Source organism: Pezoporus flaviventris, unplaced genomic scaffold (assembly GCF_033815535.1).
Source record: "Pezoporus flaviventris isolate CSIRO_AGI_PZ_B2104156 unplaced genomic scaffold, CSIRO_AGI_Pfla_v1 ptg000022l, whole genome shotgun sequence".
Lineage (NCBI taxonomy): Eukaryota > Metazoa > Chordata > Aves > Psittaciformes > Psittacidae > Pezoporus > Pezoporus flaviventris.
The window spans coordinates 4,007,352-4,030,756 of NW_026892570.1; the positions used below are offsets into that span (position 1 = coordinate 4,007,352).

At 38.5% G+C, this 23,405-nt stretch overlaps 1 protein-coding gene across 2 annotated transcripts in view; it reads left to right on the forward strand.

Moving 5' to 3' along the window:
• The window catches only part of DAPK1 (death associated protein kinase 1), a 90,842-nt gene that overhangs the window by 57,781 nt on the left and 9,656 nt on the right, over window positions 1–23,405 (forward strand). Inside the window, exons 9-21 of one of the 2 annotated variants that reach the window (XM_061456304.1) lie at window positions 902–991; window positions 1,062–1,154; window positions 2,235–2,327; window positions 3,879–3,998; window positions 4,899–4,997; window positions 5,780–5,878; window positions 7,018–7,116; window positions 7,654–7,851; window positions 8,814–9,011; window positions 12,321–12,419; window positions 16,936–17,013; window positions 19,835–20,057; window positions 22,556–22,744. In XM_061456304.1, the coding sequence (XP_061312288.1) occupies window positions 902–991; window positions 1,062–1,154; window positions 2,235–2,327; window positions 3,879–3,998; window positions 4,899–4,997; window positions 5,780–5,878; window positions 7,018–7,116; window positions 7,654–7,851; window positions 8,814–9,011; window positions 12,321–12,419; window positions 16,936–17,013; window positions 19,835–20,057; window positions 22,556–22,744 (1,678 nt within the window). The remainder of the gene's footprint in view (window positions 1–901; window positions 992–1,061; window positions 1,155–2,234; window positions 2,328–3,878; window positions 3,999–4,898; window positions 4,998–5,779; window positions 5,879–7,017; window positions 7,117–7,653; window positions 7,852–8,813; window positions 9,012–12,320; window positions 12,420–16,935; window positions 17,014–19,834; window positions 20,058–22,555; window positions 22,745–23,405) is intronic. The other variant, XM_061456303.1, reaches the window with a different exon arrangement.

The following is a 23,405-nucleotide window of genomic DNA, read 5'->3' on the forward strand; positions in this document are numbered from 1 at the left end:
GTGTTAGGAATTCACAGTGTGTATTTGACCCCATTCACTTCCCAGAGAGCTGGTTAGCAGAATATTTACCCATGCCGCAACTGTTCCAGTCCAGTTCAGCATTGTAGTGCAGACATTTCTACTCCTATACACCAAGCTACAGATTTGACTGTGCTTTGCTGAATTTTGGTGGGATAATCTCAAATAGTTGAAACATGCTGAAATGATTTCTTATACTACAAGCTTTGCCCAGTTTTGTCTCTCAGGGACCAAGGCCTCCACTCTGCAGCAAGGCATGTTGTTTTGTACCCTTTTATGGTCCTTTATATCTTAACTTTCCAGGCATTTTTCCCCCACCATACTGATCGTATCTTCTCTTTCCTGTTCCCTTCACTACCTTTACCTGCATTTCTCCATAAAAATTACTTCAAGTATGGGAACGTATAGTCTAAATTTGGTATGTTCCACAGGTAGCTGGTGCAATATCCAGCTGATTACACTGAGACTGGAACAATGTTTGGTTGCATTTAGAATCAGCAGGAAGCCTTCCAAGAAGACAGGATTTATTTAGGAGACATCCAGTGCCTCTGTCATAGAGGGAGGAGAAGGATAAAGCTGAATATTCTGTTGAGTGTTGACTTATTTTGTTAAAAATGAAAAAAAAAACAGGTTTTACTATTGCAAGAAATATTCTTAGGTCTGGATTTTCTTCAGGGCATTTTCTGAGGAAATCCTGTCTGCATGCGCCGCTAGGCTGTGGATGTTAAAATGATGTGCTTACGATTGCTTTATTATTACAGTATTATTATAATGTAAGTGGAAGTCATCACTGAAGGACAGAGTCTTGCATACAGAAAGGTATTTTAGGAAAGTTCTGAATGTAATTTTGGGATTTACGGTTTTATTTTCCTGTTGCACATAGCCTAAAGACACCCAGCAAGCACTTAGTAGAAAAGCATCTGCAGTGAATATGGAGAAATTCAAAAAGTTTGCAGCACGACGGAAATGGAAAGTAAGTCATTCAATAAATCTTAAGAAAATAGGTGACGTACAAATGAGGTAGTAATACTTACCTGCTCCAGGGAAACATCAGTGCCTTTAGGAGTGAAAAAGGAGGAAGAAGAAACCCATTCCTCTGTCATTTGGAATATGGTGGTATGGGAGAAGACTTCTTCGTTAGTGATCTGCATGTAAATGTGTGTGTATGGATTTTTTGTTTTATGCCTCTAGCTGTATGCTGTCATCTCTCTTGGTAATGTTTTCTAACATTTCTAAGGCATTTCTAAGTGTAGGTACATGTTTTTGTGACAATAATCCCAATAAACAAAGCATTGTTTAAGCAGGCCTCAAAGAATGAAATGCTCCAGTACTTATGCCAAGACTTCACAGAGTAGGAGGGAAAAACTAGTCTCTTTTGCAGAGGAGTTTTGGTCTGAGATTGCCAACCTGTTCAGAAGGTTGGCATCGGTTATTTTTCCAGAAGCGAGGCAAGGTGTTAGTTGAAAGCATTGATTTGTGCAAGGAGCAGTTCATTGAGACAGGTCCTTCGTCCTCCAGCATACCCATAGGGGAGTTCACACTGAGGCTAAACGAGGGCATGAATGTTGTATGTGAAATCTGTTTTGTCATGAGGAGAGATGAGACATGAGACAAGAGAAGTCACTTTTATTAGAAAAGGAGTTTCATTCATTGTCACAGAGGCCAGGAAATAGGATGATTTTGCTAAGCTATGGTCTGAAGGCACAAAATGTTCAGGCAGGCAGTACAATGTTTTTTTCTGCAGTTCAGTGGCTGTGATAGGTGAACATCTATGGTGTTTATAAAATTCAAGTACTAGTCTGCTGCCTTAAAATGAAATAGTGGGTCTAGGGATATCTTAAACTGGTTTGACACCTGGCATTTAAAGGAATGCTGTCAGCTAATTCACACTCAGTTTAGGTTTTCTGTGTGTAAATGCTTTAAAGTAGTTACATTTAAATGTTTTCAATGTAAGTCAGAGGATGTAATACAAATCAGGTTTGCTTTATTTTGAACAGCATGATGAAATAGTAGTGATCCTAAAATAATATATAGCTTTGCTTAGTGTATATGTATACCCTGTTTGCATTATAAATGGCAAAAGAATTTGAAGATTCAGATGCAATATAAAAAGGAGATGAGGGTGTTGAATTCAAGCTCCACTTTGTTTTGCTAATATGACAGTATTCCCTTTTAATTTTTTTTAATATAGCTTTTTTCTTTCTGTTTTTGAAAAGCAATCGGTGCGCTTAATATCCTTGTGCCAAAGATTATCGAGATCTTTCTTGTCCAGAAGTAACATGAGTGTCGCTAGAAGTGATGATACTCTGGTAAGTGTATACTTACATGCTTAGAATGCTTTATTACATCTGAAACTTAACGTTTTCTGAAATTATTTTAACAGAAATATTGGGTTGTTAAAAACACGGCGATTAATCAATCTCTTATGTAGGATGAAATAGATAATAAGGCTGCAGAGATCAGTTACTGATAGTCTGATTTTCTGCACATCACAAACCTTGAAGTTGAATTTATTAATTACCGTGGTGAGTCTGATAGCTAGAGCCAGAAATTCATCTAACTTTGTTTTTATTCAAGGGGATTTTTTGTGCTGTAACAATTATAATGTGAAAAAGTTGCATCTGAATTTTTTTACGGCGCTGTGTAGAGTAAAATAATATGGCATTTTTAACAGAATACTCAAAATCATTGAAACTCTTAGATTCAGTGAAATGCTAGACAGCAGTATCACAAGCTGTTATTTATTTAAGGGGGAAATCTTTAAGTTGGCCAATAATCAGTTTGTAATATTGCATTTACTAGATTTAAGTAGTCAGAAGCAATTGCTGTATGCTTTGTAATTACAAATGCTTGTAAATGCAAAAACATTCTTCTTTAGCTTACGCTCCAGGTTTTAATACACGTGTCACAAATTCCCTGTGATCAGCAACTTACGTATGTTAATATGTTTAGAGCTGGGTAACCTCATCTTTCAATGCATTAATAGGATCAAACGTCAAATATTTTGCAGAGCCCTTTTTATCCATATTATCTTCCCTGTGCAGCTCTCCACCCATTTCTACTTTTCTTCCTCTTATCTTTCTACTTCCATGCTCTTTGTTCTCTCCATCTTGCCTTCCTTTCTCTGCCTCCCCCACCTCAGCTATCATTATGACTTTTAACACTGGATCAGCATTTCAGCCTATGTTGCAGCAGAAAGGATTGTAGCCTAATGTTAGTGTTCTAAAAAAATCTGAAACCTCAGGAGACAGGAGGTAGGAGTAATACAAATACTGGACTCAGTGATTTTCAGTTCTCTGATATTTTACTGCATGGAAAAAAAAACAACCAAACAACAAAATTACAGCTGTAGAGGGATCTAGGCTCATTACTTACGTTCTAGACTTTTAACTGGTCCATTTGAATAAATGAAAGCTTTATCCAAAGCACTTCTCCTATGTCATAGTCATGCAAGACTTGATATTCCAGTTTGTATTTGTGTACTTCTTGGTATTTTTAATGTTCACATATATGCATGGAATTAGTTTCATTTGATGCAAGTACTGCATCTACTGAAAGTCCTAGGAGGAAAAGGAAAGTACAACTAATAAAAGAAACCTGTTTGGAATCTCAATGAGTAATGGGTACATATGCGAAGAAAGGGGAAACTTAACAGTATTGGAAAAAGTGAGGGGGGTTTTGATGTGGGTTTTCTTTTCATATAACTTGTGGACATGTTAGCCATATGCTTCACAAAGGGTTACAGCTTGCAGCTGAAGACTTTGAAAATGTTACTTTTTTTTTTTTACATGTCTTGGCAGCTGTTGAGATTGGGATTTTTTTCCTTTAACAATTTTTCTTCTTTCTCATTTAATTACAAGGATGAGGAAGATTCTTTTGTAATGAAAGCTATTATTCATGCCATCAATGATGACAATTTTCCTGGATTACAGCACCTTCTGGGATCTCTGACAAATTACGATGTCAATCAACCCAACAAGGTAGTGTGGGTCTGCTTGAGGTGCGTGGGGGACTAGCTATCACCCTGTTGAATAGAGCAGCATGGTTGTAAGGTAGAAATACAGCACCCAAAAAGAAGAGACCGGTGGATGGGAAATGATTCTGACTTTCTTTAGGAGAAATTTTAATGTGTTCTGTGTTCAGACTTCTCAAACTACCTGAAAATGGAACCTAAAATATTTGGGTTTTTTTTGTTTGGTTTGGTTGTTGTTGTTGTTTGGGGGTTTTTTCCCCCCTAGGCCTTTAAGAAAGTGTTAATGGAATGGTGTTGTCAAGAACAGCGGTATATCAGATGTTAGCCTTTGTTGTTGTTTCTTGTGGCAGATGAACATGGCGGAATATGTAGGAATAACCAGACTGCCAAATCTGTATTTTGAGAAATATTCATGAAGAGCACTGTAAAGTGAAAGCATCTGTTATTTTACTTTTTTTTACCTTTAAAAAAATCAGTGGGTTTGTGTTTTAGTGGTGCAGTCCCATTTAACTTTCCTATATGTTGCTGGTGTCTTGCGTCTTTCAAATACCTTAGGTAATCCAGCTTTAAATGTAGATATGTAGATATAAAGGAGTTGCAAAGGGGATCATCCTTACCTGACTGGCCTAATGAGAGCCTAACATTAATATTCCAGATTTGAAAAACATATCTTTAATGTGTGATGTATCATGTAGCAGGTGTGAATTCATCCCAAAAATTTGGAAGATTGCCATGCAATAAATTTCTTTGGTCAAGGGGACAAATTATTTCTATACAGTGTTCCCTGAAGACATAATTTGAAACTAGAAACCCAGAGATGCCATTCAGTACTTGCTTTTTATTCCGCTTTCTTTTCTTAAGCCTTCAAAAATTGAATAGATTGTTCTCATTTGTATTTCATTGTTAGCATGGAACACCTCCGCTACTGATTGCTGCTGGCTGTGGAAACATTCAGATGCTTCAGTTGCTTTTAAAGCATGGATCCCGTATTGATGTTCAAGATAAGGTCAGGGTTTTTCTTTGTCACCATTCTATGTAAGTTATTTGGTACAGTTAGGAGTAGACAAGCAGTTCTGACCAAGTTGTATTGGAAACTAAAAAATGCTGGCTGTAGAGCCCATTTACTGTCTTCTACAGCAAAAAGATAAATGCAAATCTTTAATAATGTCATTTGTTTCTAGTGCATATCCTCTGATTTTGATCACTTTATTAGCGGAAATAATTTGATACTAATCTTAAAATACAGTTCATGCTTGCAAAATTGCCTCAATTAGTTCAAATTAGTGATTGCCCTGAAACACAGTGGTGAGCTTTATTTATCATGGAATGATGAATACACATGTTAGTGATGAATGATATTGCAACTAGAACTGGTACGTGACAGAAGGTATACTTTGCAGCAAGCTTTTTTCCAAAATGTAGTGTAACAGTCTGGGATTCATTTAAAACAAACTTGAAGCACTGTCTGCTTCTCTGTCTGTAGATGGCAAAGTCAGAAACAGAAAGGTTTCTATGACTGTTTCCAAAAAACTTCCCTTAAAAAGAGGATTATCCTTGCTGTTAGTGATCCCGTTAGTCGTCCTTTGCATAGAGGGGGTTTTGTTGTCATCATTGGTATGTGGGGTTGTTGATTCAATTAGAATTTTTTTAAAGTAAATATATTCATGTAAACTTTAATATCTGTTCATTATATCTGTGTACATCAAAGTGCATGTATACCTCATCTGATAATCTAGAATTAGGATTCTAAAAAGATCAAAAAGTTCTGTAATCAAATATTTATGACAGGCTGGATCCAATGCAATCTATTGGGCTTCTCGACATGGTCATGTAGAAACGCTGAAATTTCTTGATGATAATAAATGTCCTTTGGATGTTAAGGATAAGGTAAGCAAAGAATTCTTTTTCATGCAGAGAGCTTTTTTTCTTATAACTTTATCTTAACAAGGAGAAAGGTCTTTCGGAATGATTTTCATCTGTGCCGTAATTCCAACCATATGACCGGGTTTTTTAGTGTGGTTTTATAAGCTGACATACAGGGCTGTGATAACACAGCTTTAAAGTAGCTGGATGTACTGATTGTTTTCCTGACAAATGTTAACCAAGCATGCATTTTAAGTGTGGTGACTACATGGTGGGTAGGTGGGGAAGTACAAACTTAACTTAATTTTCACTTGAAAACTAGATTTCTCATTGAAACATAGGGCAAAATCGTGATTCTGGTTTTTATTCCTCTTGATTGAAAATCACTTTTGTCTGACAAGTAAATTTGACTGTTATTAAGTTGAATATAATGAAGCCTAACAATTTATAGCTGATGAGCACTTACCTTGTCTCCAGCAGTGTTACTTTAGCAACATTTGCCCTAGAAACTAGTTGCTGTTAAAATCTTATGCCGTTGTGGTGTTTTTATACTAACTAAAGCTGCAGTACAGAGGCACTTGTGAAATACAGTTTCCTTAGAGAACTAGTGCAAGGCACATTAGCAAAATTAGTGTTTGACTCCTGATAGGGCTACTAGGAAAGAGGTTATCCTCTTAATAAAAATGCCATTTATTTTTCGTACAACTTCAATAAAAGGTTGCAAATAATTACATGTAATGACCCAAATATGCTAGGACATACCAAGGTGTTAGGCGAGCTCCTTACATTTGTATATATAAGGCAGAAGAGGGGCATATGGGAATAGAATGAATAGAAGTAGGAGGTCTGTTTCAGCACCAGTTGCCCATGCAGTTACCTCTTCATATTGCTCAGAAATCCTGTTGTGGCTGTGACCTGGAACAAGTAAAGTAGGAAAATAAGTTCTGAAAAAGTCAGGCCTTTGAGGAAATAACCTGTCAAGTCTGTCACGTACAACTACAGCTTGTAAGGGAAGATCTGTGCTGGCTGAAGCTGTGCCACTGGGTTACAGGGAGGGAGGAGTACCCCATGCAGTGTACATGCCTTGTATTCAGGCTGTACACAGCAGTGTATGTCTAGGGTGACACATGAAATTACAGTGGCATGTTCTTCTGTAATTGCAGTCTGGGGAGACCGCTCTCCATGTCGCAGCTCGGTATGGGCATGTGGATGTGGTTCAGTTTCTCTGTAGCATTGGATCCAATCCAAACTTTCAAGACAAGGTAAGTCATGGAGACTGTTTTTCTTCTACAAATAAGGCCAACCAACTACTGTTACAAAACACAGGCTCTCTCAGAAAGCTTAACGAGGGCAAAAGTCAACATCACAAAGGTATGGGTGGTGGTTTGTGCTCTGTGAGTTCAGGGGTTTGCATCTCCTTGGTGAGTGTTCTGTTTTAAACATTGGATTAGTCTCTCAGCACACAGGATGTAGAAGTTTCTTATGAAAGAGAATGTTTTCAAGTGAGAGAACCAAGACAGTTAGCTCAAGAGCATGGAACCATCTAAACTAAGACTAGATATGCAAGGTATTGTCAGTAGATAGTTTTATGGTGAGAAGTATGGTGAAAATCTATTGCATTGCTATAATCACTTGGTATATCAGAAGACGTTACCTTGCTTTGAGAATGTCAGCATTAGAAACTACAATACCTTTTTCTTTTGTGTCATCTTTCTGTTTTTCTAAGTTAAGCTGGGGAATTGTTCCTCCTGGCATTTGGTTCAACTCTGCTTTGTTGTTTTTATTTTTTATGTTAATAGGAGGAGGAAACCCCACTGCATTGTGCTGCTTGGCACGGCTACTACTCTGTTGCCAGAGCACTCTGTGAAGCAGGTTGCAATGTGAACATTAAAAACAAAGAAGGGGAGACTCCGCTTCTGACAGCATCTGCTAGAGGTTACCATGATATAGTGGAATGCTTGGCAGAACATGAGGCTGATCTTCATGCAACAGACAAGGTTAATTTGAGTTTCTTTTGGTCAGGAATTACATCCAGACATCAAAGGTGTCACAGAGCCATCTTTTTGAATTGCTTCATTTGAATGCTTCATTGTTTCCATTATGTGGATTTTCTGAGTAATTCACACAGACACTCTGTGGGTGACTGCAGCAGTCTTTAAAGTTGGCTGCTGTTTATTTTTCCATGGTTGGGATTTTGCTGATTCATCATCACCTTATCAATTACCACCTTATGAGTTACACTGTACAAAAGGCAGGAACTTTGGGTTCTGTAACTGGCAACAAACTGTTAAGAGAAAAAAATGATGGATTTACTGTTTGCCTTTGATTCCCAGTGGTTGGATAAATCACACCTATTTTCAATAAGTTAAATTCTAACTACTTAAAAATGTAACTCTGTTTAATTCAGAATCAGGTTTTGTCTTTCATGGTGTAATCCCAAGAAAGAAATTTAACATTTCATTGCTTGCACTTTTGGTATGCTTGTCCTCTTATTGCTGTTTAGTTACTAAAGCAAGTTCAGAAAAATGCTTTTGCTTCTAAAATGTGCTTCTAGTCACACTGTCTCTTTTAGTTACTCTGCAGAGAGAAAGCCCTGACCACTAAGTAGATTGCATGACTTTTGCATCACTAATTTCTGTAAGCAAACGCTAGAGTGGTTTACAATATTCAACTGGTTGTTACAGTTGGCCACTCTCTCGCCTCCTAGGGAAGCTCTTAGTAAAGAATGTGTATTTGCATTTCATCCATTCCACTGCAAAGCCTGGTGCCTTAATAGAAATTTGCTTTCATGCCATACTGATTTGTTCTGACAGATACTGCCTCCGCGCTCGAAATAAAAGCCGTTGTGATTCTTGAGGCAAGGAGATACACCCAGTTACGTGAAAATATGGTGACTCTGCAAAATGCTTTGATTTTTAGCATTATTAAATCTCACTTACACGTTGTCTTGTTATTTCAGGATGGTCATATAGCCTTACACCTTGCTGTGAGAAGATGTCAAATAGAAGTAGTTAAAACTCTCATCAGTCAAGGATGTTTTGTAGATTTCCAAGACAGACATGGCAACACTCCCCTGCATGTGGCCTGCAAAGATGGGAATGTTCCTATTGTGATGGCACTCTGTGAAGCAAGTTGTAATTTGGATGTCACTAATAAGGTAAATGGAATATGGATGCTGAACTCCTTTGTTTAATAGCTCACCTGTTGCATTAGATGACCTTTCCAGTTCTCTGATACAAAAAATATTTTATCTCTTGAAGTGGCCAAATGCAAAGCATTAAACAAGTCGCTTTGCACATTCGCCTAAGTTTGTTTCAGTTGAGTAGATGATTAAAGATACATGAAAAGCTCACCCAGTTGAAATATCACAGTGTACTTTGCCACTCAGCTCTAATGTTGAAGTATATGCCAACCTTCTTCCCTATCTGGATTGCTTTGCTTTGTGCAAATTACATCTAGGCACTGGGGAACAGATAATATGCATTGCTGCTGGCCTTGATTTGATGTGATTTAAAACCAGTAATTTATATACAGAATTGAATGTACAGTTTTATGAAAAATATGTTTTGAATTCTTCCAAATTACATGAAAAGTTCTGTACTGACACCTACCAAAGGATTTAACTCAACTGCAGATTCTATTCCCAGTTATAAAAGTAAGTGTCATATTGGCTTTTTTATGCTTTTCTGCATTGAGTTTATTACAATAAACCGTAATAAAACGTTTATCTTAAAATAGTTTAAATTTATTTATGAAACAGATTGTCACTGGCAGGGTACAGGAACCTCAGAAGTAAAATGTTAAATGTAAAATTATTTTCAAAAGTTGAAGTTGACAGTCTGAGTAAGGTGCTTTTGGGGAATTTTCTTATTGCTCATTGTTTCAAAAACACATGACAATTGTAGACACCCTTGGTAAATGTTGTAACGCTAAAAATGTTGATCCCAATGTATATCACTGGGTTACTGCCAGGTAAAAATGTGAACTGTCCATAATTTTTGTAAGCACTTGCCAAAAGAATATATAATAGCTGTCCCTAAACTTTGAGACAGTAGTATCTTTTTTGCTGCTTCTGTTGTGCTAGTGCTGCAGTCACTGTATGAGATAATTGACTGTGATGCTTTACAGGTTTCTGTAAAGCATCATGCCACATTCTGGCATCCTCACCAGAGATTTTCAAGAGAAGTAAGCAGTTTCAGGAAATTTTCCTTTGGTTAGTTTGAATAGGTTAAGGTCAGCCATTGGACTCTGCTGATGGGGCTTAGGCCACAATACTTAGCTTTGAATATCTTTCTCTGCCCTTTTTAAACTTTATATATGCTACAAAGCTTAAAAGTTACTCATAGGAATATTCACATTTCTTTCTGCAATTTGTTTGATTCAGGTGTTGTAGATTCTTTGTGTTTCTGGAAAAGTACATGTGCTGGTAATTACATTTTGCCAGTTAACACTTCCATTTATTACCCAAGCACTGACCTTCTCCGTATTCATCAGCTAAATGACTTTCGCTTGAGGGCTATCCAGTGCAATCACTTTTGGTTTTAATAATTAAAATCATCAGCTGCCGAGTGAAAGAAACTTAAAATAATGAGCTCCACAGTCCTGCCTCTAAGCTTAAACCTGACTGACTAAGCCATTAAATCAAGATCCACAGCTGAGAACACACTTTGGGGAATATGAGTTAAGCACAAGGCTGGATTAGCACCTCTTTTCCTAATGGAGAATGGCATCAATGGCCTGGCTGCAAGCATGGTCTGGAAAAAATAAATCAGTCTTTGAGTTCAGTGGGGGTAGGATCATGTTTATAGCTTGTGTTCTGTTACTCTTTTAACAGTTGTGTATACAAGAGTGATTTTTAGAGTGTTCTTTATTTGAAAGGGTGAGTTTGGGTCTTATCAAATAGAGAATATTTATTTCTGCTGGTCCTCTTCAGCAGTGAGCCCTCTAATGGGAGTGCATTAATATAATTAATGACTGTTTATCCTTAGTCCCACATGTACATAATACCAATTGAGGACACCATTTCTTTTTTCCATAGACTATGTGCAGTAAAACATCGTACACATTTACTTATTACAGAATCATTTAGGTTTGAAATTGCCTTTAAGATCACCATAAACGTAAAACTGCCAAGTCTACCACTAAGCCGTGTCCCTAAGACCTACACATCTTTCAAATATCTCTGGAGTCGGTGATTCAACCACTTCCCTGGGCAGCCTGTTCCAATGATTGACAACCCTTTCAGTGAAGAATTATTTCCTGATATCCAGTCTAAATCTCCGCTGGCACAGCCTGAAGCCATTACCTCTCGTCCTATCACTTTGGAAAAGAGACCAGAAACTTCCTGGCTCCATCCTCCTTTCAGGTAGTTGTAGAGAGCGATAAGGTCCCTCTCTGAGCCTTCTCTATTTTATGTACTTCCAGACTAAACAACCCCAGTTCGCTCAGCCATTCCTAACAGGACTTGTGCTCCAGACCCTGTACTAGCTTCATTGCCCTTCTCTGGACCCTCTCCAGCACCTCAATGTCTTTCTTGTAGTGAAGGGCCCAGAACTGAGCACAGGATTCAAGGTGCAGCCTCACCAGTGCCAAGTACAGGGAGATTATTACTTCCCTAGTCTTGCTGGCCACGCTAGTTCTGATACAATCCCAGATGCTATTTGCCTTGAGGTATAGAGTTTTGAGGAGCTGGGCATCTTCTCAGTTTCCAGTTGTCAAAAAGTTAGCTTTGATTTGAAACATCCTTTTGTGAAGCTGTTTTGTGAGTTTGTTTCTGAATGTAGGGTTGAAACAGGGAGATCAGTAATGAAAGCATGAAAATATGTGAAGTAGTATAAGAGGAGTTACACGCAGAGAATATATGGTAGTGATATTTACAACAGTAGCTTCGAACACTAAAGACCAGAAGTGGATGTCGTGAGCACTTGTTGGCAGTGAAGAGAATCACAAAGAAAAGCAAAAATTTGGGAAGCAATACTTACAGCACTTTTCATCTGTCACTGAAAGCACAAATTCCTTCAGCCTGACTTCTTGCATTCATTCCTCTTATTCCTTTCAGTGGAAGGGGAAGACTGCAGATACGTAGTCTTCAATAACTTGGATTGAAATAAAATCCAGAGTTTTAAAGGTTAAGGACTTAGTGTTGCTTAACTGGTTCATATTTAATTAAGCAAAATGCAATTAGATTTCTGGAAATTAAAACCACATTCTCAAATACAGCCAGAAAAAATCAAGGATTCCTTTAGAGCTGTGGGGCATTCAGCTATAAAATTGTTTCTCATTTTGTAGTAGTCGCTCTAGCCTTTCTTTTTAATTAAACTTTAAGTAGTTGTACTTAAGCTGTAACCAAAAGTACTTTTTCTCGCAGTTTTTACTGTGTATCAGGATGTATAATTGTAAAATAAATTTGATTATTAGTCATAAAATTTAAGTTCTTTGACTAATGTCACTTTATTCACCTTTTTAGTATGGAAGAACACCTTTACATCTGGCAGCAAACAATGGCATTCTTGATGTTGTCCGTTTCCTGTGTCTAACTGGGGCCAATGTAGAAGCTTTAACTTCTGTAAGTATTGAGAGATACTTTTATGCTTACTGCTTTTCTTATGTATGATAGTAGGAAACAAATTAATTTAGAGAGGGGTCAATTTTGAAATTGATCAAGGTACACTATAGCTATCACTTCATTTATACCTAAGAATTTCTTGACTTAATAATTACTTACAGCACTGTGTTTTCTGTAAGCACACAGAAATGTGTGCTTAATGGCAGGGCTGCTGTTATGAAGGTGTACATCATTTCACATCACGTACAGTTGCCGTACAAATGTACTGTATATATATTAAATATTTTTCTTGCTTTCAGGAGATTAAAAAGTTTTGTTCTCATGGTGGGAAATGTGTGGGTTCATGGATGAGTGAACTAGCATGCAATTGTCCTTGCAAAGCAAATCATTTGTGTCAGAGCAGTCAGCACCACTGCTGCCAATTAGCAATACTGAAGGTATTTTTCATTCTCACTAATATGAGAAACGTCCTCCTAGCTGACACATCCACAGCAGGGATGAAGTGTCCTTCATCATACACCTTCATATGCATGTGATACATTTTAGGTATCATACACACCACTACCTGTGTTTTGAACAAACTAAACGTATTTTATTTTCAAATGTATTAGATATGTTTGCATAGCTACTTGCCCTAACCAGTGCATTCTGCTCAGAAAGAACTATTGTTCTGTATATTGAAATCATGTTGTGATTAGATTTTAGTAGAGTCCATGTTTTTCAAAATTTTCTAATAAATTACTCCTGAGATGGCTGAAATGGAGGGGGGAAAAAGGAGAAAAAAAATCTGTTTTATTTGCAAACAAAAAGGTGACAGGAGAATTCTTGAGCTGTGTTGCTTTGTGTCATGATGACAGCCGTTTTGGTATAGTTACCTGTATGCACCCTGTCCTTACAAGATAAAAGTATTTTTTACCTTTAGATAGTTTGAAAGGCTTAACAAAATGAATCGTGCTGATACTAAATGTGGCAGAAGCAGATTGAATACATAACTGTCCATTATTCTAGCATTGTTGTAGCAAAGAGAAAGGAAAAGGAGGAGAGGGAGAGAGGAAGTGAGTGTTGTGATTTTAATAGAATTTCAGTTTTGTGTTAGTTTTCCAGGTAGATGTTAAACTGTTCTGAAAAGTCTTAGTAACAGCTTTTTCTGAGTCAGCGCGGTAGAATTAATGACCCTTTTCTTCTCTCAGCATGCTGTTTCTGAGAAGTTAACATTTCCAGCACTGTTAAGTAACTGGGCTGCAGTAAGCCCATTTAAGGACTAGTTTATTTGAATTAGATTGCATGAATGCTGTTAAGTAACCTTAAAAAGCCGTAAGTTCCTGAAGTAGACAATCATTTCCAATGTTTGAATGTCACCAGAAAATTTGTGTTGTGCTCACACCCTACCTGGCACCATGTTCTTGGCTTCTCCTCACAGAAGTTTCTAAAATTGTACCAAGTTTAAGATTGTCAAATTACTTAAAACCTTTGAATGATGATGCTTGCACATGGCCAGTTAAACCCAGGACCACCTCTTGCAGGCATAGCTGTCTGATTTGCAACAAGAGACAGTCAGCAATTGCAGTGAAATGCTACCACCAGGTATGAAATATGGTTTTATTGACCCTGTACCCAAGCCCTTTTTAGATACCAGTTTTGCTTACACATTGCTGTTGCAGTGTATATATACCCTGTACTTGTCAAGAAAACTTTAATAGGAAAATAACTTACTGAAACACGTTTCGTATTTTACTTGGGTATGTATTTTTCTAATTCTTGTTGTGTTCTGCAGTTCATCCTGCTGTGGACACCCAGAGAATGTGCACAGCCTCATCTTGTTTACAGTTTTGGACAAAAAGGGACCTTTCTTCTGTCAATTCCTTTGTCATAGAAGCAAATGCTTTTTCTACATGTTATCTTATTCAACTGAGCTTCCAGATCTGAGCCTGTACTTAAAACAGACATGTGAACTGAACTGCTAGCCTCTGCCAATGTAAACATCTCAAAGTGCTTTTTTGGCCTGAATTTGACCTAGAGTTCTTTCTGCTGTACTTGTTGCCAGCGCTCTGTGGTATCCTTCTCTTACACGAGTGGCCTTTCTGCATGTCTTGTTTACTCTGTGGTCAAATGACCACAACTTCAAAACTCGTGCTTGTCAGGCATCGCCCTTGTTAAGGCATTTCGCTGTAAGCAGATGTGAGCTACGAGCCAAGAGTAAACAACACAGCAAGGACAGTGACCTCCACAACAAGGGCTGGCTCCTGCAGTATCCAAGCAAGACAGGCAGAGCAGGTGCAGTGATGGCAACCAGCTTCAGACAGGAATTGGGCTAAGTGACCACGGTCAGCCAAGGGTCTAGTGATACCGGGCAACTCCATAGAGAAGAAACAGGTTCAAGGTCAAACCCAGAAGTTAGGAGGTGGGTCAGTGGGATACATGGCCACACAGACATATAGTTGTGGTGTTGCTCAGGTGAAGACCAAGGGCAAAAGCTTCAGCGTAAGAGCAACGCCCGAGCAAAAAGTAGTGCAAAGCTCCTGGTAGGGCTGCTTTTGAGGTGTTCTTCCTTCACAGCACCAAGATTAGACAGCTATATCAAGCAGCTGGTCTTGAGCTCAAAAACCTATGAAAAAGTGGAGAGGGATCTCTGGGTCATAACAGTGCCACCCCACTTTTACTGGTAGGCTTGCTCTGTTCACACATCTGCTTAGACTGTTAGCAGTTTGTACCATTCTTGTTGCCATTTTTCCAATGAGCAACTGCCACCCACACTCCTTTTCAAATACTCACCAGATTATTTCCTTTGTGTTTGTGCCCATATAGTTGTGGCTGAGTTAAGCAGATGATGTACAGCTGAGTAGCCAAAGTCAGGCTTGAAGCCAAAGCAAACCCCGATGGAGCACTGAGACACAGCAAACAAGGGTGTGAAGTTATCTTAGCCTTGCCAATACAGTTGTTATGTACCATCAAGAGGTGTGGGACCTACTTTGATTCAACGAAATAATGCCAATGCAGGAATCTGTCACTGCATACATGCTTGGTGCTGGAGTTTGACAGCCATTTCCAACCGTATGCTGCAGCAGGAAGAGTGCAGGGCTGGGCTCTAACAGTCCTGCTTTGGATTTAAGAGGAGGCCAACGGTTTGGGGATTCAGATAAAATTCACACTTCCGTCTGGGGGAGGCTACATCCCGTTACCACGGGGATCAAGATTTCCCCTTTACTTTAAAGTTTTGGATTCCACTGTATGTGCCCAAGACTGGAAACTTTGGAAGCATTAGAAATATTGAAGAAGTTCTGATGGCAGGCTAGCTGCCCAGCCACTAGACTGCTCTTCCTCTCTTGCAGCAGACACTTGGAATTAACTAGGATTTGGAGAGTAGGGTGAGCACAAATAAAGAATTTTTTTTCCTTTGATACATCTTTAAGGAAAATAAATTTTTAGAAATATATTCAGATGTTTCTTTACTAAAGGTGCAATTACATGTCAGCTGTGGAAGGAATTGAAGGGTAAGGCATTGGTTCAAATTTAGCCAGTTCATGCCATCAACTACAATTTTGTCTGTTTCCTGCTAATGTTCTGTTCTTATTCTGCCTGAATTATCTCTGGAGTACATGATAACTTTTACGGAAACCTGAAAATTGCTTCTGTATATGGACACTCAATTGTCAAAGGTGTTTATTTCCTATGATACAGTAATTGTAATAATACTGTAATAATTACAATAACCTCAGGAACTACTTAAGACGATGCAGGTTTCACATGAAAAACTAGGAAAATCAAAGGTAGAAACACAAATAAAGAGACCTTAGTTTTCCAGTATTACTTCTTAATAACTGAATGTTTTTATCTGAGAGTGAAAGAGGCAAAGTGCTTGTGAGTTAGCTGTTACCAAATTTTAAATGATACAATAGCATTAATGTAGTTGTATAAGTAGTGAGCAACTTTCCTTTCAGCCAATTTAATATTAAGCTGCTGACCTCTGAAACATGGGTAATTAAATGGCAAGACCTGAAGAATGCTGAAGGTAGCTTTGCTTTTTTAAGATTTGCTGATGCAATTTAAACAACATCCCTTACAAAGTTCTTGCTTTCTGGAATCCTCCAGTGACTGTTATGCCACTGTCATTCATTTAAACTTCTGTGTCTATTCAGTGTGTAGAAGTTGCTATCATCTTCTAATTGATGGGAAGAGAAACTCAGATGGGGAGTACTGGCATCACTCGCAGGTTATAAATTCAAAATATCTTATTGCAGTGGTATGCAGATGCCAATTTGTGAAAGAAATGCCATTGCTCTTCATTGTACCATATCTTTTTTGGACAACTGAAAAAAAGATGGGGATTCTGGTAGGGTGTGATCAATATTGGTTGTTGTGTGGGTTTTGTTGTTTTTTTTTTCCTTCTGCCTATTGCAGTTGCATCTGACAGCAATTTTGTTGCTGCCTTGAGTAGCTGAGCTAAGTTGCATGTGAGGTTTTTTATTGTCAGAAAAAAAAGGAAGGAACTGCTACTAATATATTTGTGTTTTGACAGGATGGGAAAACAGCAGAAGATCTTGCCAGAGCAGAGCAGCATGAACATGTAGCCAGTCTGCTTGCAAGACTTAAAAAGGTTGGGAATGCATGAATTTTAACTGTGGTTTTCCTGTTTTTAAGATACCAAGAAAAGTTTGACCGTGGAAAATCATGCGATAAGATTCTCATCAAAGCCACTCTGAAGAAGCAGTTGCAAAAATCCTTACTGGAATGGTGTCTCTTTCTTTCGGGGAGGAGGATTTTTTTGTTTGTTTGGGTTTTGTGATTTTGTTTTTAATTTAATTCAAAATTATGCCCTCAGTTAAAGCTAGTATGTACATACTAACAAAAATGGCTACACTAATCTGCACCACTAATCTGTCATATCCTGTCTCTGACATTGCCTGCAAAACAGCTAAGGTGTTAGAAAAAATTGGAAAATAAACTACTGAGAATTAGCACATCCCACAAGAGGACTTATTTAACCTACCCATCACCATTTTAGTTAGATCAGGGTTATGAAGTATGAGGGGGTTGTGCCTCTTCTGGAAACTAATACCATATGGAAGAGTTGCATAAGTTTTCAATGTCTTCTTTTAATTCTGGAATTTTAGAATGACAACTAGAACAGAAAGCTGATCTTCCCAGGAAGCGAGGCTTGTAAGGCAGTAGGTCTGACACATCTGATAGGGCATTGATTATTTTGGACAGGCAGCATCATTCAGAATGTGAAGGTTCAGGGACCACTTTCCTGGTTACAGGCAAAAGCCAGACCAGTTAAAAGAACCCTGTTTTAAATATGATGATGGGCCTGGGGAAAACTGAAATAAATGAACATTGCAGAGTAGCAATAGAAGATTGTGCATGCCAGGCATTGCCAAGGTGGAAGTAGAGTCTTATCCTTTAGTCCTGCCAGTAAAACTATACTTGCTACAATTGTAAAGTATATCAGTGAAGATGTAAGAAAGTGCCAAAGTTCAGGCTTCCTTTGCAGTGATAGCTTTTTTATATGTTTGTGGTAACAGGATCTGGTTTTTGCACAGTTGTATCCCCACACCGAACCCTTGCTGGTGTCTGCAGGCAGATAAATAAAATTGTGGTTTAGTCAAGATCTAGATATGAAATTAATACAAGTTGGCCTGGAACAAAAGGGAGGTCAGATAAATCATCTTCTGAAAGAGATGTTAGTAGTTGTTAACTTTCTTCTTGATAGCAAAGTACATTTAATTATTGAAGCCCTGCATATATATATATATATATATATATATGTATATATATGGGAAACATGTCTTACATACTTGATCAGCACAGTCATTGCAACAGAGTCAATCTAGTCAATCGAAATGAATTACATCAAACCACTAACAATACTCTAGTATTATTCAAAATGATCAATATAATCTATTACAGAGCGTGCCTGTCACTTGTTATCTTTTCAGTGCTTGTGAAGGAGTTAGTTTCCAATAGCACATGTGAAGAACCTACTGTCATTAGTGTTACCTAGTGGTTTTTAGAGAGAATTCAGTATTAGCCATAAGGGGTTCAGTATTTGCATTGTGACTACTTAATAAATGTCTGTTGGTGAGGAAGGAACTAAATTAAATGCACTACTATTTCTGTCAAATTTCTCAGCTTAATTGCTGCATGCTTATAATTTTGGGGAGCTGTAGGTGCTCATCTAATGACTCATCCTACGTGTTAAACTCAGTACAAACGCAGAACAACAGAGCCTCTGTCTCAGCTCCAAATAGGGGAATGAAGGAAGGGAAGATGAAGCTACTTCCTTTGCCTTTTCACCTTTCTGCTATCTCCAAATTTTCTTAAAGCCCATCTTTCTGTGGCGAGAGACACGTGATAGTTTGCTGTCCTGCACTGCACCCCCTTGCTAAATTGAGTTTCCAGGCTCATTTTATGTGGGAAAGATTATCCATTTCTGATTACCTCTTGCTGGGCAAAAAGAAAAGATAGATTTGATTTGTTCGTTCCTATCTTTGGCAGGAACAGGAGTGTACTTCAGGTACTAAAAGAAAAGATACAGATGAGTAATGGGGGAGCTGAAAGCTCTTCTGTAGATGTGATTGGGTTTGAAGAAGGCCTGTGTAGGAGGATGAGATTGCAGCTATGAAAGAGACAATGGGTGCAAACAGAGGGCAAACTGTGAAAGGTTAATTGAGTAGGGAGGCTTGGGAGTAAGGAGGGAGATGAGTATAGAGGATGTACACTTCCAGTAGAGGGCTAGAAAAATGGAAAATTAATAGTCTGCGAGAGGTCTTTTCATGTAAAGAAGAGTAAGTGTGGGGAAAGGAGAGGTAAGAGTGGTCTGGGAAAAGGCATACTTATCTTGCAAAGAACTGGAGTGAAAGTATACAGAACACTGGATAGGGGAGAGGGAGAGGGAAGAGGAGAGTTCTCCCAAATATGAGAAGTGCAGAAGAAGTCGATGTAAAGAAGAGGGGAAACACACATCAAGTTTTCGGACTGCTCAGGTAGTAGATGTCCCTGCAAAATTCTGCAATGCTGTGTGTATATGTATATTATATAAGATTATGAATATCAGTTACGCTGTTAAGAGTGACAGGTAAGGAGAACGGGTGCTGAAAGAGGCTAGGTTATCTTCCTTTGCCCTCTCTCTCAGAGGTCAGAATGATCCTTTTCACAGATGTTAAGCTTGAAGTCATGTGTGATTTTCATGAAGACTCACAGTGGCACTTTGAAAGCAAGCTGTCAGCTCTACCTTGTCTACCTATTCCTGCCCTTCTGCCAGTAACTGATCACTTGCATGGTGAAGCAGATAAAGGAACTGCTCCAGATGAACACCAGCCTCGCAAGAAGGTGTCACCTAAACCCTGTGGTTTGAACTTACTGAGAGGCACGAGTTCCCTGCCACATTCTGATTTCTTCTTTATGTTGAATTTTAGGATGCTCACCGGGGGATTTTTATCCAGCAACTGCGACACACACAGAATCCACAGCCCCGGATCAAACTGAAGTTGTTTGGACACTCAGGTGCTGGAAAAACAACCCTCGTGGAGTCTCTCAAATGTGGCCTGATACGAAGCTTTTTCCGAAGACGAAGGCCTAGGCTCTCGTCCACAAACTCAACTAGATTTCCCCCATCTCCTTTGTCATCCAAACCCTCAGGTATGGCTTTGAAGCTGTAATGTTTGAATAAGAAGACATTCCCTCTTGGTCTGTGTAGCTCCCAAGGAAGAGCTGTTGGCTGCACTGCAAAAGACAGGACACACAAATTGTTTAAGAAACCAAAGCAAAAACTGGGGAGGGTTTTGACTTCCCTGTACACAGGCTTGTACCTACAGTAAGAGCAAAGGGGAGCAGGCAGTGTGGAGGATGCAGGAGTAGTTAAGGTTTTGTTTACTTACATGAACTTGGAGAGTGGAGGACAGGACTTGTGAACACTGGCATTTATTTTTCACAAAATGCCCTAGGCTGTGATGCCAGTGTCCTGACCACATGTCACAGTCATGATTTTGGGGATTAGGTTTGTGTCAGTCTTTTCTTTTTGAGTAGCTCCAATAAACTGCGCAGAGTTGAAACAGTTGCTGCATCTTTTTGTGATCTTCAGTAATAACAGATCATTCAGACTGCCTCTGATGCCTTGGAGTGCTGTTCTGTAAGGTACAGGAGTGCATTAGCCCAGTTAGAGATGTCTAAAATTCTCTCCAAACAAGGTGGAAATAGAAGTTTTCTAAACTGAAATAAATGTGTGCTAATAATTGGGAAAACTTTGCCCACGTGTGAAGCTGGAAGAGCTGCAGAACATGGAGGAGCTAGCTAGGTTTATACTTCAGCATGTGCCTGACTTTGGAGGAATCTACAGCTGTGGTGGAAGTACTCTGGAGAGAGTAGCAAACTATTTGTCCAGGTGCCTCTTCTAGTCCTGAGAGACTGCACAATATACAAGCTAAGCAAGCACGTGGAGAAACTCAAATTTGAATCGATATTTAGAAATAGTCTTAACTAAGTAAGTTTTAGATGGGGTCGAGGGTTGCCTTTTTCTTTAAAAACCTTTGGATAATACTTGCAGGTTTAGGTTTTATTCATCATTTTTAAGCATGTTAGGACAGTGCTAGTAGTAGATTTTGTCTCTGCTTTCTCTCTAGTCACCTGGGGAAGCTAAAAGGTATTCAGAGTGGCTTAAGACAAGATGGCTGGCACAGAGATTGTTATTGCATTTGCAGTTTACTTAACATAAGAAGCTCACATCTGTGATGACAGAAAAAAGAACTGATTAAAGGAATCAATAGGAGTTCTTGATTTATTTATCTTAATGTACTGTGTCATACGCGAGGAGATAAGTCACTCAAAGAATATCAGTACCTGGAAGTTTCTGTCAGTACCTGGAGGCAGTTCAGGAAGGTTTTGACTTAAGACAGATTTTTTTCAATGTTGGTTGGTATCAGAAGCAGAGGATAGTTGTTATGTACTCACACCATCATAAAATCTAGACCACACTACTAGTCATATTGGCAAATCATTATAGAAATAACGGTGAATTCAAAGTGTGCACTTGAAAACAGCTTACCTAAATATAAACCAAAAAGTTGTGTAGTGCTATGCACACTTGAAACTTGTGCAATTCTATGCAAACAAAGCTACTGTGGCATTATTTTCCTGTTTGGTTTTTGCTTGTTTCAGCATCTGTTCCTTTGGATGAAATTCCTTATATAACATATAAATAACGTTATGGGTTGAGTGACATAATCAGATAAACATTAAAACCAGCACAATTTGATCTATACTTGATCATGTTTAGTGGTGGTCTTGGCAGTCCTGGGGTAATGGTTCGACTTGATGACCTTTAAAGGTATTTTCCAACCTAGTTGATTCTGTGGTTCCATGTGCTTAGGTTTGTTTATATTCTGCAAAAATAAATGTGTGGCCTCACCACGTATTTATTTACAAGAGCCTAAAGATACAAATAATACAGTAGAAGATCAAACATTAAAATACAGTTTCACAGCTGACAGGTGCTTTCTATGTTAAAACCCAATATTAAATGCAATGTCTAGTAAAGGAGAGGAAACTACTTTCTCCACTAGATGGTGCCAGTCAATTACAAAGCCCTTTCATTTCTCTTAACGGAATCAGAATTAGGCAAGAGCTGAACAAATTGCTTACTGGTAAAATAATTTTGGTTAAGGGCCTGCTTTTCTCCCCCATCTCCCCAGAAAGGTGTTGTTACATAGTGACATTTTTATCCTTACTTGCGGGAATCAACAATATGAATAGGTAGTGATATTCCAATAAAAATAGACCATACTGGGAAATTGCAGCACTTAGGTAAAAAAAAAACAGCTTATCTTTGCAACATAGAAGAATTTTAACTATTGAAACTTTTCACTCACAAATCTTCAGGTTTTGAGTTTTTCTTCTGTGCTTCCTCCCCAGCAGTATACATGCTAAAGGGCAATAAGTGCTGTATGGGATCATTCTAATGTTGTCCTTTTCAGTCAAAGAAGGATGTAGTTTGGTATTCTCACAGCTTGGTAGTCATCTACTCTCTTTGAAGAGCAGTTTGTTTGTTTAATCAGCTTTTATGCTTTGCATACTTAATTTTGAATTTATCTGGTTGTGATTTTCACATGTTTTGTAATCTCATTTTCCTTTCCCTGACCTAGTTTCAGTAAGTATTACAAATCTTTATCCTGGTTGTGAGAATGTGAGTGTGAGAAGCCGTAGTATGATGTTTGAGCCGGGCCTGACCAAAGGAGTATTAGAAGCTTTCGTTTCACCTGCTCATCACTCTCACTTACCTGCTGATGACCAGTCCACCAAGGCCATTGATATTCAGAATGCCTATTTGCATGGTAAGCAAAGCTGTGGGATCGTGTGCCTTAATGATGTGGGACAGCTAATGCCATATTGCTTGTTTTTTAAAATAAAACTGAGAAGAAGAAAAAATCTGACTTGATATTGTAGAGACTGTGGTTGAAAACTCAACAGTGGTGGGATTTGGTTTGTTTAAGCAGAAGGTAAATCTGCATAAAGTTCTATGCCTGTAATATACATAATAATCACTTGTGTCAGGTGCTTATAGTGTCACACAGAAATGTTTTTAAGGTGAGTAAGTGGGGCAGGAGGAAGGGAGGAAGGAAGGACTTAGTATAATAAGAGTGGGTTAGCAAACAAGGCTCCTTCACCAAAACTGTATGTCATTTGTGCCATATCCTTATTGGATTTAATCTGGTCCTATAGACCCAAGTGTCCTCGATATGTAAATAGTTCCCAGCTGTATGAAGGACCTACCATTCTTACCCCATAACAGGGCTAGAGCATGTTTGGTGAGCGGAGCTTCTGATTCCATTGTTCTTTTAAAAGGAAAAGATACACATGTTAGCAGTAAGAGGTCAGTCAGAGAAGTTGTCATAACTACATATATGGCTTTGACTGTGAAGACCATACAAAGAGCTCATATACACCACCAGCCATATTATTATATAGGGGTAAGATCTCTCCCAGTAGGATCTC